This window comes from Trifolium pratense, linkage group LG7 (assembly GCF_020283565.1).
Source record: "Trifolium pratense cultivar HEN17-A07 linkage group LG7, ARS_RC_1.1, whole genome shotgun sequence".
NCBI lineage: Eukaryota > Viridiplantae > Streptophyta > Magnoliopsida > Fabales > Fabaceae > Trifolium > Trifolium pratense.
The window spans coordinates 21,348,395-21,366,537 of NC_060065.1; the positions used below are offsets into that span (position 1 = coordinate 21,348,395).

The 18,143-nt window shown below is 33.1% G+C and overlaps 2 protein-coding genes across 3 annotated transcripts; both read right to left on the reverse strand.

Moving 5' to 3' along the window:
* Positions 1 to 1,671: 1,671 nt before the first annotated feature.
* Positions 1,672 to 8,284, reverse strand: LOC123900046 (putative elongation factor TypA-like SVR3, chloroplastic). The gene is made up of 14 exons (XM_045951346.1): positions 7,763 to 8,284; positions 7,539 to 7,648; positions 6,674 to 6,877; positions 6,393 to 6,569; positions 5,997 to 6,149; positions 5,472 to 5,561; positions 5,258 to 5,392; positions 5,067 to 5,183; positions 4,722 to 4,873; positions 4,563 to 4,647; positions 3,744 to 3,838; positions 3,120 to 3,285; positions 2,838 to 3,033; positions 1,672 to 2,116 (listed from the first exon to the last, which is right to left on the reverse strand). Exons 1-14 carry the CDS (start codon positions 7,977 to 7,979, stop codon positions 1,983 to 1,985), a joined length of 2,031 nt encoding a protein of 676 aa, XP_045807302.1. The 5' UTR covers positions 7,980 to 8,284; the 3' UTR covers positions 1,672 to 1,982.
* A 6,518-nt stretch (positions 8,285 to 14,802) lies between these two features.
* LOC123900047 (remorin 4.2-like) lies at positions 14,803 to 17,633 on the reverse strand. Of its 2 annotated transcripts, XM_045951348.1 has the most exons (3): positions 16,664 to 17,633; positions 16,500 to 16,534; positions 14,803 to 15,438 (listed from the first exon to the last, which is right to left on the reverse strand). In XM_045951348.1, exons 1-3 carry the CDS (start codon positions 17,303 to 17,305, stop codon positions 15,384 to 15,386), a joined length of 732 nt encoding a protein of 243 aa, XP_045807304.1. In that variant the 5' UTR covers positions 17,306 to 17,633; the 3' UTR covers positions 14,803 to 15,383. The 2 variants fall into 2 exon arrangements, with proteins under 2 accessions (XP_045807304.1, XP_045807303.1); XM_045951347.1 differs by lacking the exon at positions 16,500 to 16,534 and having other exon boundaries at positions 16,664 to 17,569.
* Between the last annotated feature and the right edge of the window lie 510 nt (positions 17,634 to 18,143).

Here is an 18,143-nt window from a genome sequence, read left to right on the forward strand (position 1 = left end):
ACATAATAAGACATCCGAAATCTTTTATTTTAGCCTCCAAAATAAACATGTTTTTCTAAAGGCCATTAGGTCTCCAAACATAATATATTATTATATAATGTTAAATTTAAGATAAGCAACACATTTTTTAACATATTTTCCAATAGATACTCGCGACTGCAAAGATTAATCTCTTAAACCATATAAAATTTAAATGAACGGCAAATTCTCTCTAAAAATTTTAACGTTGCTGCATGCCAAAATCAAATATCAAACTCAAAATTTTGATTAAGTTAGAAGAAATTCGTGTATTCATATGCTCTCTTAGGCTCTTGGGTTGAGGTCTCAAGTTCAAATCTAAATAGTACTTTTTAAAGTTAATTTTTTTAAGACTGTCCTTATTTAAATGATATTATGGAGCCATGACTTTTAGTTTTGGTTAGACAAAACAGTAATGCTTTATTAATTTCAATGAAATTGTAGTTATGTTATAATATATAGACTATAGACAAGCTAGAAATATACATGAGTTTTTAATTCTCACTTTACAATTCGATTTTGTAGAGTTGAGTTATGCTCAATATTTAATAATTCTAAAATGGTATCAAAGCATCTCCAAGATCCGTTGGGTCACCCACCATTATGGCCCAAGTCCAATAGTGCAGGACGCGAGGGAATGTTTTAAGAAGTAGTCTCATATCGGATGTGAATTAGCATGTAAATGAGTTTATCGGTAAGATGCAATCATCGCCTTACAAGTCGATTTTGTATATTTGATGTTGACCTAATATTCAATTCTAAAAATATATTTACTAATTTCCCTTCGTATGTATGTGTGGATTTAGCAATGAATTGGTTCAAATAATAAGAGTTTTGATCCTCTTAAATATATGCTTTATAGGTTGAAATTTCGAACCAATATGGTAACCCAAAAATAAAAACAAACAAACGTAATAATTAATTTTGTTCGGACATTTTCTATATAAATTTGCTCTTAATAATGCTAATTTTTTCTAGCTAGGCAGGCAGGTGGGTGTTCATCAAGAATCAAGTGGGACCTATGATTGCAGCAACTATTTTGATCTCGAAAATATAATTCCCTATCACATTGGTCCCTAAATGTTTAAAAATTGCAAATACATCCATAAGTTTTTTTATAAGTTATTTTGATATCCTCAAATATATTTTTAAATAGTCAATTTAATTTTCAAATATGAAATGAAGTGACAAATGCACAAAATTTTGTATACTCCCGTGCTGTTTTAAATGAATGGTGTGCAGTTCAAGTTGCAATAGGGGGAAGCAATAGAGCAACACAATTGGATGTTAATCACAACTGAAAGAAGCCTAGTAGTGGTCTTGTCAAGTGCAACATTGATGGTTATCTAATTTTAATCGAGTAGGTAAATTTCATAAAAACTTACTATTTAAGATGCTTAAAGACTAAAGAGTGCTGCAGGAACACTCATTAGAATTTTCCAAATTAAAATTACTTAAATTTAGGATTATGAATAATGTGCAAGTCAGTAGATGAGTTAACACTCCGCATAACATGTGCCAAAACAATTTTGAGTCAATTTTACTTACCACTCGACCAAATTTCGCATTACTAGAATACTTTTCTCCCAAGTACTGAAGGATTAAAACACAAAAAAGAAAAACAGCATCAATAGTATATGAAGACTGGTGAGCTTATTGAACATCATATAATCATCAACCAATAATCATATCATGAACAATTAGTATTTTGATGTTCCTTCCTGTCAATAAATATGGACTTTACAAAACATGTAATCAAAATTCAGTGTAATTTTATCCTCTAAAATCAACTGTGAACAATTGCTATAATGAATATGGCTTTCTGCCAACTCCTATATTATTCTTCAGTTTCAGACAAAAATATATGCGACATTGCATAAAACCGTAGTGAAGTTCTGCAGTTTCAGCAGAGTTGCCTTATAAAACATCTGCAAGCTACTGCTTCATAGAATCACAGTGGAAATCTACCTTCCTTTCTTTGCAAGTTTTGGATTCTTGCTCATTCTTATACTTTGGGGGGTGATCTCTACTAGTTCATCTTCTTGGATGTATTCAATGCAGTCATCCAGACTGTAATCCAATGGTGTATCAAGAATCACTGCACAAGGGAGTAAGGAAAATTAAAATTTTATCAAATATTAGCCTACTACATATATGAGTGAATGTAAAGTTTTCTGACTTGCTTTACTGAAAAAAATTTCTATTCAGTTGAAGATGTTAGAGGTTTTTATTTAACAGAAACTCGAAAAAAGTGAACGGTGCAAACATTTTGAAACATAAAGAACCTATCTGTGGACAGAAAGAACGTAAAGGACCTAAGTGGTACAAACACATAACTTAAAGGACCGTAGATGCAATTTTTTCTAATAAATATTGGACTTGCAAAATATTGAACCAAGATTCAGCTTATAAAATGATGTTAACCTAGGATTCAAAACATGCCATAATCTGAAATGGCCATTCAACAGCTTTGTATAAATCCGTAGACGTAATTACACAATACTCCATAAAATGAATTGCCATGTATCTTTACACTTGCAGATGGTAAACTAATAATTTGCAAGAACATCAATTTTAAACTATTATTATATGATAATAAATTGGAAATTTATAAAGAGAAGAGCTCTAGAGTCTAGAATAGTTGCAAACAAAATAGCTTGGGATTAAAATAATGGTAAAAAAAACATTTAATTAATTAAAAGATTATATTAGTTGAAGTCAACTAAAACCTGCTTTAAGGAACCGTAAATTGCATCAAACCACCTCTAATTTCAATTTGTGTATTTCACATAACATGTTAATTCGGAGCTACTTCTCACCTGATTGTTCCTTGTTGGAACGAATGTTTGTTGCAGCTTTTTTCTTGCAAACATTCAAGGCCAAGTCCCCAGGGCGTTGATGGATGCCAATAATTTGACCTTTATACACTTCAGTTCCGGGAGCAATAAACATTTGCCCCCTCTCCTGTGAACTTGCGATTGCATAAGAAGTACTAGTTCCACCCTCAAAAGCAACCTGGTATTCCGGCACATATCATTAATCAATGGATGAAACAATGGCAGTCAAAAGAACTGAAAACAGTAATATAAGTGTAACATTACCAGCGACCCTAAATCCCGAGTGCTCATATCACCGGCCCAAGGACCATAGCAATCAAAGACAGTGTTTAGAATAGCTGTCCCTCGGGAAGCAGTTAAAATTGCATTCCTCAATCCAAGTAGACCACGGGTTGGGATCTTATATTTGACTAGTGTAGTTCCCTCCGATCTACCAGGAATAAATATTGAAATCATCAAACAGAATGCTATATTAATTTAGCCGTTAAAATCTTCTAAACTGTAGGAGGAACTGTAATTTAGAGAGGGAATTTGATAATCATTTAAATAATAATACATAAAAAAGATCAACATCTTAGATTTTGATAAAATACAAACAATGCGTATGTGAGAACCTAGGAGCATTTATGACACACAGATACAAGTTTGGGTATTGGACGGACATAACATTGTATGGACATCAGAAATGCAGCCTTTCTTCTATATTTTTCTTTACGAAATGGGAAAGAAGCACTTCTAGAAGGATAAGGATACAGGTATATCAATACAAAATACATAACCACAAAATACACAAAACCACCACAGGACTAAGACATCCTAACAATAATGGTAATTGGTAAAATATATCACAAATTCACAATAAAAATAGAAGAAAAGCAATTTACATACCCAACTCCTTGCATATCAAACATTTGCCCTCGTCTCTTGCCAAGAAGTTCAACAACCGCTCCCATGTGCTCTTCCGGTACCTCCACAGTTGCAATCTGAAACCATTCCACAAATTAAAATATGTATGAAAAGTGTGAAGGGACTCGAACGTTTTTGGAGAAAACTCGGTCTATCATAACGAAAAAGCTTTTGAATGACATAAAAGCTTTAACTAACAATCCCAATATTTAATTGCATAAAAAAGAACAAGTTCCTGCATTTCATTGTAATATCCTAGCTCAATTCAAAAAAATGAATAGACACTTAGAAAAAGGGGAACCCAGAACCATAAATTTATGACTGTGGCAAGGTCATGGGAATAGTTAGACCCATTGTGAATTTATTGTAGGAAACCTTACCTTGCACTTGCAAAGCCTTGCATTTCTTATATAACATCATCTTAATATATTTGTATAACCAATAATGTTGATTCTCAAAGTACAAGCTAACTTTTAGGAAAGTGGTTATAGAAAATACTGTAAAGGCCATAACATAGATCCCTCTTATACTTTTAATGACACAATTCAATAATTAAACGTCAGTTCTATACAAAAGTAAATAGGAATGAGCATCTGTTAAATGACTGAGTCGCGTCCAGTTATTTTCAATGTTATCGATGGCGGACCATAGCGGAGAGCCAAAAATCCGACATATGGCGCCGTGCTGCCATCTTTCACAAAATGGCCATATCAGTTTCTCAAAAATCCACCACTGATATCCGCCATGGGCAATGTTTGACATTATATTTAAATAACAATAAAAATTTGATTGGAAATTTACCTCGTATGGCTCCAACACTTTGTCGTTCACCTTCTTGTTGATAACTTTGGGAGGTCCAACCATGAATTCATATCCTTCCCTTCGCCTGAAGATTGCAAAATTATTTGAATAAATTGGATTATCACAAGAAATAGAATACTCACACACAAACACACTTACATATTTTCAATGAGTATAGTGATATGCAGAGTTCCACGCCCACTGACAATGAATGTATCGGCTGTTTCACCATCTTCAACCTTCATAGCCAGATTTCGCTCAAGTTCACGATAAAGCCTGTCCCTTAAATTCCTACTGGTAACATACTTTCCCTGGAAAGTACAAAATATGTTTTAGATGGTCTCTTATTACATAACTGTGAAACAACTTTAAAAATTACAAAGGAAGGTGAATCTAATAGCAACCATTGTGTCCAACAAAAAAGGCATCAGAATATCAACAGCGTAAAAGATACAAATAGAAGACTGCTTTTGGAAGAAATAAAATATTATTCTATATACATACCTCACGACCGACAAAAGGTGAAGTGTTAATGGCGAAAGCCATTTTCACTGTTGGTTCTTCCACTTTGATGGAAGGTAGTGCCTTCCCAGTCAATTTATCCGCAATTGTCTCCCCAATCTGAGTTGAAATCGCTATTATAAGGTTGCTTAAAGAAAAGATTATGCACTTCATCTAAAACCCTAAACCTTTACCTGAATATCAGAAATTCCACATACTGCACATATATCACCAGCCTCCACCCTATCTGCAGGGACCCTAAAGAATTTTTCATATACATAAAGCTCGCTAACTCTTGCATATCTACATGAATCTTCTGAAGTGCATACCTGAGCAATTAGTGAAGTATTATTACCTGGGAGGAATTCAGAAATTAAACAATAAAATTAACGGACAAGGAATACCAACCTTGACCTCCATCCCTTTTTCTAAAACTCCAGCTTCCAAGCGCCCAATTGCTATACGCCCTTTATGTCCCTCATACTCGGTACTTGTCACCTAGTTGATAAATTAAGTATACGATAAGACTACAAATTAGGTCATGTATATCACTTCACATAATTTGGTTCAAATCATGATGTTTAAAAATGAAACTTGAGAGTTTATTGGTGTTTCAAATTTTGTTATGGTTTATTAAAACTATAATGGACTACAAAGCATTTCCTACAAACTTCATAAATGGTCGTGTCTATAACGAAATGGAATCATCAAATCCAAGTTAAGTAGAAATTAGACATGATTGTCATACATATTTTGCCTCAGCTGAATCAAATGGAAAAGATTTTCAACTGCTTCTGTTATTTATGTTTCCAATGTGGTAGTAAATTAGTAAGAGCACATAATAATTACCAGTTACTATTATATAGACAAAATAAAATCAAGAGAATAATTGAAATAAAAGACCAAGAAGCAATATGATAAACAGCTACTAACAAGCATTTGGAGTGAGCCATCTTTATCAATACGTGGTCCAGGGATACATCTCATGATGGTTTCAAACAATGGCCCAAGGTCCTCTGCCAGATTTTCAGGAGACAACCCTGCTTTCCCTTTTATACCACTTGCATATATTACCTGAAAGTCACACTGCAAAAACAGAAAAAATTACATATACTAAAACAACTACAATCCTTTAAAACTCAAACACAGCTGATATGTTTGTATTTACCAGCTAACATTTGAAATCTTAATGACTGTATACCTTTCCCACAGATCATTGTGAATAAAGAAAACACAGTAAACTGACTACTGACAGATTTCCAATTCCATGTATGAACCCAATTTGTAAAACACAGAAAACAAACTAATTGAGTTATATCACAAGCATACCTGTTCATCTGTTGCATTTAGTTCAATGAAGAGTTCAAAAGTAGAATTGACGACAAACTCAGGGCGAGCAGAAGACCTGTCTATTTTATTCACAACTACAACAACTGCATGACCAAACTCTAAAGCCTTCTTTAAGACAAATCTTGTCTGCGGCATTGGCCCTTCAACAGAATCTACCTACACGAACAAAGAGAAGCTTGAAAAACATATATATTACAGGAAGCCACATTTTAAGCGACACTGGATCTTCAGTGAATTGGAAAAGGAGTTAGAGTAAGTACCACTAGAAGGATTCCTTCGACCATATTCAATATGCGCTCAACTTCACCACCGAAATCAGAGTGACCAGGAGTATCAATTATATTAATCTTGGCATCTTTATAAGTCACAGAAGTATTTTTACTCAGTATAGTGATTCCTCTTTCGCGCTCCAAATCATTAGAGTCCATTATCCTTTCTTGTACAGTTTGATTATCACGAAACACCTACACAAAAGCCAATATCACATCATCAACAAAATCATCTACCTCTCCCAAATAAATAAACTAACAAATAAAATCTACATTATCTTATGTTTATAATAACAACAAAACAAAGTTTTCATCACATAGAAATCAATCTCATGGAAAAAAGAAATTTTTTTTCAATTCTAAAGAACCTTGCAGCAAAACTCACACTAAGTACTGAGAAGTGGGAAATTATACACCAGCAGCAAAATTCACACACCAAGTACTGAGAAGTGGCGAATTATGTTATGGGTTCAACCTCACACTGGCAGCAAAACTCACACACTAGGGCTTTTTTCAGCTTATTTTAATGGTTTCTCCAAGATAGCTTATGAGAATGACTTAAGTTATAACATATAAAAAACAATTTAATTTAATTTAATTTAATCCGATGTTATAAATATAGCTATGTAATCTTATCCATAAGTGCTTATCATGATAAGCGCTTATGCTATAAGCTGCAAAGAAGTTATTTATCCAAACAGGGCCTAAGTACTGAGAAGTGGGGAATTCCAGGTTCAAACCTGCAACCCAGCATATCAAATGTCCCTGAATCCTTTTACCATCTGAGCTATACTTACGGGACCGGTAAAAAATGACTTTATAAACAAACTGTAAACTATATTTGTGAAATTGATACCTTAGTTTGTTTGAGCATAGCATCAACAAGAGTTGTTTTTCCATGATCAACATGAGCAACAATTGCAATATTTCTAATATCTGCTCTTCTCATTAATTTCCTCTTCTCCTCTAAGGGACAAATATGAACCAACAAATTCAATCAATAAATAAATTAATTAATTAAATAAAACTAACTAAAATGAATAGAATGTGAATTAATTAATTAATTAAGTAATTAATTACCAGTTATAGGCTCAGTGACTTCAGAAACAGAACATTTGATAGGGTTAATGTTATTATTCCTTGAAGCAATTCGAAGGGTAGGTTTGGAAGAAGATAAGGAAAGTCCAAAGAGTTTGTTACGGTGTTTAGAAAAGAAAAGCGGTGAAGAAGAGTTTTTAGGAAGTGATGTAGATGAGAATAATAAAGTGTTTTGAGAAGTGAGTGCCATTTTCTCCATTTTCCTTCACACTTTACTCTCACTAACTGTGTAATAGCTTATTACACAGAAAAGAGAGAAAGATGAGGGATTGAGGAAATGAGAGAGTGTGAGGCTATGAATTAATTTAGTGTGTATATATGGTTCGTTGAGTTTGAAATGAAATATACTAGTGGTATAGAAATGGATACGATACTTGGATATTGTACTGTGTGGGAAGTAATTAATCAACTAGGTTTCGTCCGAAATGGTTTTGTGTACGGTTTTCTTTCTTCCACATCATCTAAAGTTTCTTACCATTGATGTTATTAAGGGGTTAATGTGACGGCTAATCTTATCCTCAACACTCATTTTATTGTTTTTGTAATTTAGTAGTAGTAATCTTGTGGTTAAATTTATAGGTTGACAGATTTGAAAAGTATATCTTTGGAATCTAGATTAAGGATATGTTTGAATGAATTGTTTCTAATTTATGTAAATATATAAGTGTTATGTATTATTATAATTTTGTTAAAGTAGTTTATAAGAAATCAATTTATAAAGATGCAATTTTAGTTTATGAAATTTTTTATAAATTAACATAAAATTTATTTATTTTCATAGATATTTTTCTCAAAGTCAAAAATAAGTAAATTTAAATAATCCTTAAGTGTTTTGGACATGACGTGTTAGAGCTAGTGAGAAGTGTCTTTAAGGAGTGTTTGGTTTTTGAAGAGAAAGTAATTTGGGTGACTAAAATAGACTCTACTTAATGCAAGGATTTAGATCGGGTATTTGTATCTTTTTCATGTAGTGTTCTATGTTTTTCTCTCCATTCTTCACCATTTCCATCAATTTTTCTTCTATGTCTTATTCTCTCTAATATTTTTTCGATCTTTCTCTCCCTTTTAATGGAAGGAGAAGATTCATTTGCGTTCAAGGATTGCACAGTGACTTTGCAAAATGATTTTAAAATTTATTGTTGTGTGATTGGACCGTGATATTCCCTTGATACCATGCGAGCCTATATGCCAAGATAATCTAAGCTAATGGGGTTGTCATTAGGAAAGGAGGGACACACAAGGACGGATTTAAGTGTAACATATTGGGGGCAGCTGCCCCCACTCTATCTAATAATTTATCTAATAAATATTTAATAATTTTACTTTTGTACCAATTAAAGATTAAGTACTGCCCTCACTGAGCTTGAGACTATAGATTGGAGAGGTGTGATATAATTGATTGTGAGACTCTATTATCATAAATGCTTTAATATATAATAATGATATTAGAATGTTTTTAGGATATATAATCATATTATAAGAAAACCAAAAATAGTCTTTCCGAATTTAATTCAGTTGGTAAGGGACATCACATTTTATATGTAGGGGTCGGAGTTCGAACTTCAGATGTTCTACTTATTCACTTTAAGAGTAGAATTTCTAGTCATTAGACTACTTTACTAAAAAAAGTCGGGGTTTTGAATTGACAAATAACGTTAGTGTCATGATGTTTAAACTTTGGAGATGAGGATATGATGTTTGTTTGAAGCAAGTAGCTGAGGAATATTGGCTTGCATGTTAGATATAGTTTTGCAATCTCCAATTATTTTCTTAATATATATACCCATACATCAAAGGGAAGCCAAGTTTTAGTATAGCCACTTTTTTCTTGGTTTATCTTTCATTTAAATTGTTTTACTTACCATTTTATTATTTCTTTGAGAAATCAAATAACAATTACAGTATATCGATGCATTTTTGTGTTAAAAAAAAAATTGTATATGATGTATATGATTTTCGCCCCCATTAGCTAAAATTTTTGGATCCGTCCCTAGGGACACAAAAGCAAAAATGGTTACCACAACAGATAATGGGGGAGTGGGAAAACCTACTACCCTCGTATGAAAGATGAAGAAGAAGATTCATTCACTTTTTAACCACACACATAAAAACTTAAGAATTGAGCTCGACACACCGTCGACTAGATATCATCCTAAGTAATTCTAACAAGAACATTTAGTACTCACTATGGGACCATATGCAAGTAGATTTCCTGACCACATTATAACTAAAACTATGGTACGAGCACAATCTTCATCATAGGAGAATGACACCCTTACAACAATAGACATGCTCATAGACGGTGCTTCAGGGTATAAAACTTTGAGTTTCATAGACACATATTTAGGGTATAACTAGATCAAGATGAACTCTTTAGATGAGCAGAACACGACATTCATGACGAACACAAGCAACTTTTACTACAAGATAATGTGGTATAGATTTAATAACGTTGATGCCACATATCAGTGTCTGGTGGATCGTGTTTTCTCGGAACATATTGGAAGAAACTTGGAAATGTGTATTGACAACATGGTGGTGAAAACTAAGACATAAGATCGTCATGATCAAGATCTTGAAGAAAATCTGGGATCAGTTAGGAAGTACAATATGATACTGAATCCAAGTCCAACCAAGTACTCTTTTAGAGTTCAATTTGAAAAATTACTAGATTTTATGTTGACGAACAGGGGGATAAAGGCAAATTCAGATAAGTGTCAAGCAATCGTAGACATGAGAAGTCACACTTTAAAATGCCCTATATTTTAAAAGTGAGGTAATATATTTTATAGTATCTTTCAAACCCAATTACTTTTTTATCTCACCGCATCATAATTCCAATGATTTTATTTTAATCACTAAACACTCATATAAAATGTTCCAGTTTGTTAATTTTTACGAATTTCAATTTAGAAATTGTATACCGAAACAAGAGTGTTTCAGTTTGTCAATTTTTGTGAATTTTATTTTTGCAAATCGGAATAGATTTTAGTGAAAGGTGGTGAAAAAATAATTATTGATTTTAGTTTATACAGAAGGGTAAGATAGTCAATTCAATTAGATTCGTAGGGGTGAAAGGTGAAATATAGGGGTGAGAGGGAAAAAATTTCCAACAGTTGGGCCCAATAGTTGGAGCATTGTCTCAAACACTTGTTCCAACCTCAACACTTCCTTCTTCTCCTTACTCCTTACACCTCCTTCAACCTCGTAATAATGCCTTCCACTCCACTTTTCATAAGCAAACACAAAGCCTCAAATTCCACACAGCCAATATTCTCAACATTGTGCTGTTTCAACATGTTAACAAAACTTTCTTCTTCATGGTTGGCCGTAGCTTCTTCAATTACTCGGGCAATTCATGACTCTCTTAATAATTCTGCTTGTAAATGTGACTTAAATATGCTGGTAACAATCTTTTTGAACCATTACTCAAATTTAAGAAAATGGGTATTGCACAGAGGGTGTTTGATGAAATGCTTGTTAGGAACACAATCACTTGGACTACCCTTATGAAGGGATATTCGATAAATGGTAATCTTGAACTTGTGTCTCATGTTGCATGTTATATGTGCTTTCTTGGAGAGGTTTTCAATGAGCAGACTTGCTCTGTAGTTCTGCATAAATATAGATTCCCTGCTTCTTCAAAAAAAGAAAATGTAGATTCCCTGAAGATCGCGGTTTTGCTTAGCAGGTTCATGCTTAAAAAATGAAGTTCATGAGAATATTCTTGTGGCCACTTCACTGGTTTCTATGTACTCCAGAAGTGGCCAATTGGGTTTTGCAGAGAAACTGTTCAGTCGTTAAAGATGCTCAGTTCTTAATTTATATGATTTTAGAATATGGCAAGGTAGGTTTGGGAGATAAGGCATTTAAGGTCATTGTAGATATGATAAACTCTAGAGTGAACCCTAGTGACTATACCTTTACGAATTTGATCTGTGTGTGTCATTTAAGTATAAGACTTTGGATAGTGAAACAACTACATGGGATGGTGGTGCAGTATGGTTTTATGTGTGTAACATCTCTTGGAAATGCTTTAATTACAATGTATGGGCAACATGGAATGGTTAAAGAAGCTTAAAGAGTGTATGTTTGAAATGGATGAGAAGTCTATGATTTCTTGGTCCAAAGTTCTACCAGCATTTGTTAAAGAACGGTTTTTGTAATAGAGCCCGAGTTTTTCTTAAATATGCTTCAGAGTGATGTGCCACTTGATTCTTGTTGCTTTGATATATTACTTGATGTATGTTTAGAGTGCAATAATTTGTACTTTTGGGCTTCAAATTCATGGACTTAAAGTAAATGGTCATGTTCCGGAAAAAAACAGTGGCCTTGCTTTGCTTGATTTGTATGCTAAATGCAGAACTTTGAAGTCAGCAACGGTGACAGGATAACAAATAAAACTATAACTTCATTTAATGCCATCCTAGTTGGATACTTGAATTCAGAAATAAGAGATGAAGAATATACTACAGTGTTTTTCAGCAAACTAAGAATCAATGGTGTTAACCGGATCAAGTGACATTTTCCCGGCTTCTTAGTTTGTCTAAAAATGAAGTGTGCATAGTAGCTGGAAAGAGTCTTCGTGCTTACCCTATAAAGGCTGGACTTGAAGATGATACATACTGCTATAGGAAATGCGATAGTTACTATGTTTGCTAAATGTGGCATTGTTTAGGATGTTTATGAGATATTTACTTGTACGAATTCGTGACCAGGTGACTTGGAATGCCTTAATTTCTGCATACACTCTCCACAGTAATGGAAACACCATTCTTTCCCTTATTGACGATATGAGGAAAAAGTGATTTAATCCCGACACAATCTTAGCTGTTCTCCAAGCATGTTGTTGTTATTCCGGGTTATGTGAAATTGGGTCATGCTTATTCAACGATATGGAAACTATGTTTGGGATCAGACCTGTGATTGAGCACTACTCTTGTATGATCAATCTTTTAGGTCAAGCAGGATATCTATATCCAAAGACTTATGATTGAGCACTACTCTGCGATTGAGTAAGGCTCTGTTTGGTAACACAAATAAGCTAGCTTATAGCTTATTATATGAGCTTATAAGCTTGTTTCAAAAAATTAGAGGTGTTTGGTAACAAGCTTTTTGTACTAGCTTATAGCTTTTTTTCAGATGCTATTTCAAGTAGCATTTGAGCTTATAGCTTATAGCTTTTTACACTTTATTCCATATTTATCCTTTAATTTAATAACTACTCACTCTAAAAAATAAACTACCCACTATCAATTATGTAATTTTATATTTAATAACCACTTTAAAAGCTAATTTTACCAAACACTTTAATTTCAATAAGCTAGCTTTTCAGCTATCAGCTATAAGCTAGCTTTTCAGCTATCAGCTAGCTTATCAGCTATCAGCTAGCTTATAGCTTATTTTTACCAAAGAGACCCTAAGTGGAAATATCTCTGAAGCCTTGTAAGATAGATAAAAGAATACTTGTTTGTTGAGTGGTAATATGCTGATAATTCTTATATTGCAGGAATAACAGATTACTTGACAGACACAGAGACATCCTTTGCCGTTGATTTTAGATTGGAAGGTTCATTTTTTTTTTTAATGGCGGAAGGTTCATATTTTAATCCCAGTTTTATAGTGTAAAAAGATCTCAACCATCTATTGAAAATCAGACGGCCTAGATTAATTACAATGTCCCTCACTAATCCACATGACAATTTTTTGTCGCAAGTACAAGTTGTGTAAAATACTAAAATAATATTTTGTCCATTAAACAACGTACAACACAACAAATTGTTCAATATCTTAAAAGTTTGTATTGTTTGTCTGGTACTTACCTTTTGCAAATCAAACAAGAACCTCAAATTGTGTTAATTATTGAAGTGTCTAAAAATCTCGATGTTGAAAATATAATGTGTACCAAATCCACCATAGGAGAAGTATCAACTTTAAGAATGACACTTGAAGATTAAATTCATATCTCCTAGTTTTGTGTGTCCCCTTTGTTGATATTCTAATGAAAAGATGACACAAAAAGAACCAATAGTATAAAGAGAAAATGTTAAAATAAAAAACAAGAAAACTTTTATGATGTGCCATTTTTTGGTTGGACAAAGGGGACATGTGATTTGATTGCATGTTGTGTTAATATTTTTTGACAAAAAATCTTCTCATTTTGGCTAGTAATGAATTTATCAAACTAAACATTTAGCTTTGTTGATAATTTGGCCCCATGTTGATAATGCCTTCTACTAAGATTCACGGTTCAAATACAAACACACTAAAGAAAACTAAAAATACTATCCACTATTTTTAACTTTAGTCCTTGCTTTTTATTTGAAAAGATTGCATATTTTTAGTTACTTTGAAGGTGATAGCAAATTCATGCGCAATTTCGGTGCAAAAGTTGAACACTCTCATCTTTTAATTAAGTTGTCAAGATGTATAATCTTTCCATTGATGAGAAACTTGTTTCCTAGCCGACTAGTTGCTTCACAGCTTGGTGTTAACCTAAGGAATGAAAGGAAATATACTATAGCATCTCCACAGTTTGAGGTAAGTGATTATTATGCTCTTGCAAGTTGCAACGAATCCATATTGTTTGTCCGTACAACTTTCAAGTAGTTAGCAGCTCGAAGTCGTTGGATAAAAAATCACATGACTGCAATTGATTTCAAACGACTTCGAGCTGCAAACTGACTAAATGCGTGAAAATTGTGATAATAAGAAATCAAAATTAGAGTGAGACCCATGTTATGTCAAAGCCAAAATTATGATATTCCTAAAGTTTTGGCATGGTTTGCAAGATATTTTCTCATAAAGAAACAATTATATCTTTCTTCTGTAATGGGATTTTTTAATTTTATTATATTATTATAATTAAAAAACTGATTAGGTATAGATATATGGAGGGTCAGTGTGGTAGTCCAAAATCTAATATTATAACCAACAGTGCATTAAATGTTGGACATATAGTATCAGTTACGTGCTGGCAATGCATTGTGGAAGCCAACTAATTACAATATAAATGCAATAGATTAATGTACAAAACCAAAATAGTATAATATATAACCAGATTCTAACACACAAACACACATTGTAATACATCACTCAAAAACACTCCAATTGGTTTAATTTGATAATAATATTTACAACATATTTCTTTTTTGTTCATAATATTAATTATGCTACTGCACTCACTGCAAGCCCTCATTAACCCTTAAGATAATTAATTTAAAAGGAAAAGGGGCTCTCATATGGTCTATTTTGTTAAGAAATGTGATTCAAATGAGATTGAAAAATATCTATGAAGCACAGACACAGATATGGACACACCGGATACGATGACACATTGACACTGATTATAATTTGAGAAAATGACATAATTCAATATAATTCATATGTCAGTGTTGGACATCGATGCGCATCCGACTCTGAAATATGTCTGATCTGAAGAGTATCCGTACTTTATAGCTAGGATATTAAAAGAAGGATCTTTTGGAAGGAGCTCTTCCAACAGCTCTCATAAGGTTGGCAATCTCAAGAACCCTTGCAATTTTAGTACCCCTTTTAGACTCTGCAGATGCCCTTCTCTCTTGTGCTTTCCTATGAGCTTTTGCTACATCATTTTGCATTTTCTCCAATGCTTTTGCTCTTTTCTCCTCCAACTTCCTCTGAACAAATAATGCATTGGTTCACAATGGACAAAATTGTCATTACAATAAGACAGATTGGACATTGCAAAAGGAAACTAGCATGAAAATCAAATCATTTATTAGACCACTTGATAAAGTAGCTTATTAATAAATGCAGTGGATACAGACCATAGCACTTCATTCACAAATTTAAGCTTATTTTTAGAATTCGAGTTGGCTTGTATAAAATAGCTTGGATATTCTCCGTTACTATATTAAAAATTTGGGTTGAACAACGTAAGTCAAACATACAAAAGCGACTTGTAAAATAAGAAACACTTCACATTTATATAAAATTTATTTCGGACCTTATCTCATTCAATGTAAAATTCCAAACCCTTATTACATCACCCATAAATATTTTCTTGGCTCATACTTAGTTTGCAGGTGAATCACATTGAAGCTTCAAACTAGTATGAACTCCCTAACACCAAGCAAGAAAAAGCTCATGTCCTAATTCAACTTTTCAAATAACAAATCTTTCAAACTGAATGACTTAGATTTTAAGCTAACACACCACACACAGATCAAAATTCAAAGGAAATAGAAAAATAACAAACAAATTTTCTAGAGTCTATAGACTTTCATTCAAACTTTCATAATTTTGCATATAGAAGAACTAATATTCTTTCCTATGTTCCAAAACTATCACCAATTTCATTAAAATATATAGATCCTTCATTCAATAGTATAAACATTTCCTAGTCCTTAACATGTCAACCTCATTCAAAAATAACCATTTTTCTGAAGACCAAGAAACTAATGGTTAATTAATTAGTTGTTAACAAATTGATTGAATCAATGATCAGCTTATATCAAGATAACTTTTTTATTCTGGAGAGTAATAATTGCAAACAAGCATCATGTCAACAAAAATTCAAACCAGCTAATCAAAATTATTAACCCACTAACCATATAACAACATAAAAACACAATCAATCCATTAGATTCAAATGGTTACCGAGCTCTCTATAGGACTAAATGTTCGGGAGAACCCTTCCATTCCTGGCAGTAAATTTTTTTGGCTATATCTTACTTACCTCGCCGTCGAACTCTGGATTATCGGGCCTCTTTCCTTAGGAACCAGATGATTAATAGCAAAACATAAAAACACAGAAAAAGAAGTAAAAAATTTGCACAATCACCCCCCAAAGTCGTGAAAACATGCAAATGACAACAAACTAATCATGCAAATCATATATACCTCAACTTTCTTCAACCATGAATTAGCTTTCTGAACCTGTTCATTCTCCCAACCATTGATCACAGCATCTTCCCTTTTGAATCTGTTATTAACCTTAGCAACCTTAGCGTTCTGCCATGCAGCTATCTTTGATTCAACCTCTTCTTTCTTCACCCTCTGAACAGACACTTCACTCTGATGATGACCATTGATAGTTCCCGAAGAAGATGATGTTGATGGAACCATCTCTAAAGGGTTATTATCAGCCACAATAGCCAAAGGGTTTGTCTCTTCCATCAATTCATCTTCTCTAATCCTCAAGAAATTGTTAAAGCTTCTTCTACTATTGTTACCTTCTCTTTCATTGTTGTAATTAGTAATATTACTCATCAGTGGACTTATATTGTTATGATCAATACTTGAACCTGCTAAAACCAAAGCACTGAATTCTCTACTTATACTTGTGAAATTCTCACTTGAAGCAAGTTCTGTATTAGCTACAGAAACTAAAGATGATTGGTGACTGTGTAGTTGTTGTCTTGGATGAGGATGATGAGGTGGGGTTAAGGCATGGATTTCTCTTATTTCTGTGTCTCCTTCATCATAATAATCATTGTTATGTTCTCTGCTATGACTTGTTGAAGGTATTTGATCATTCAACATGACAGGGTTGTTGTGAAATGAGATTGTTTGTGTTGTGTTTATTTATCTGTAGTGGAACAGAGAAAGTTAAAGTAAAGTGTTGAATGAGACAAAGTCATGGGGCAAAAGAATGGTCAGCTGTTATTTGTTTATTAGTAGTATGGATTTCTATGTTGAATAATGGGATTTCGGTTGTATACATTTTCCGGTTTCGGATCTTAGTACAAATATTGGATCTCTGATGTTGTTCCTCTCTTCATAACACTATTTTTCTAAATTAAGGGGGAGAGATGACAAAATATATTAAGGCAGGAGAGGATCCAAACTGGCATTTCCCGACATTTGTACTATTATGCTTGGTCTTTTGAACACTTAAGATATATTATCTATGATCTTTTCGAAGTAGATATGGATTTAGTGCGGTCACTGCTGCATGCGGACTTGGATTCTCTCTAGTCAGTTTTTCACGGATCAGGATCCTCTGCTGTTGCACTTCCCTCCTGCCTTCTCTACTGCTCTTTATGTATCTATCTCTCTCATCATTTCCCTCTTTCATCTAAATTCTTTATTTTTAATTTTAAGTTTTTCTCTCTTCACTCATAAAATGAATAGGCTACACGGAAGGAGGTGATCCAATTCCGTTTTTCAATGCGGTCCACAACTCCACCATTTATTTATTTAAAAAAAAAAAAAATTAAGGGTTAAATATGTTTTTTATCCTTATAAATATCTCAAATTTCGTTTTCAGTCCCCATAAAATTTTCTAGAAACTTCTGGTCCCTGAAATATTTCCTATCATGGTTTTTTGTCGCTATTTTTTATTCAACTTGTGCATATCATTTTAAATTTTAAATTTTAA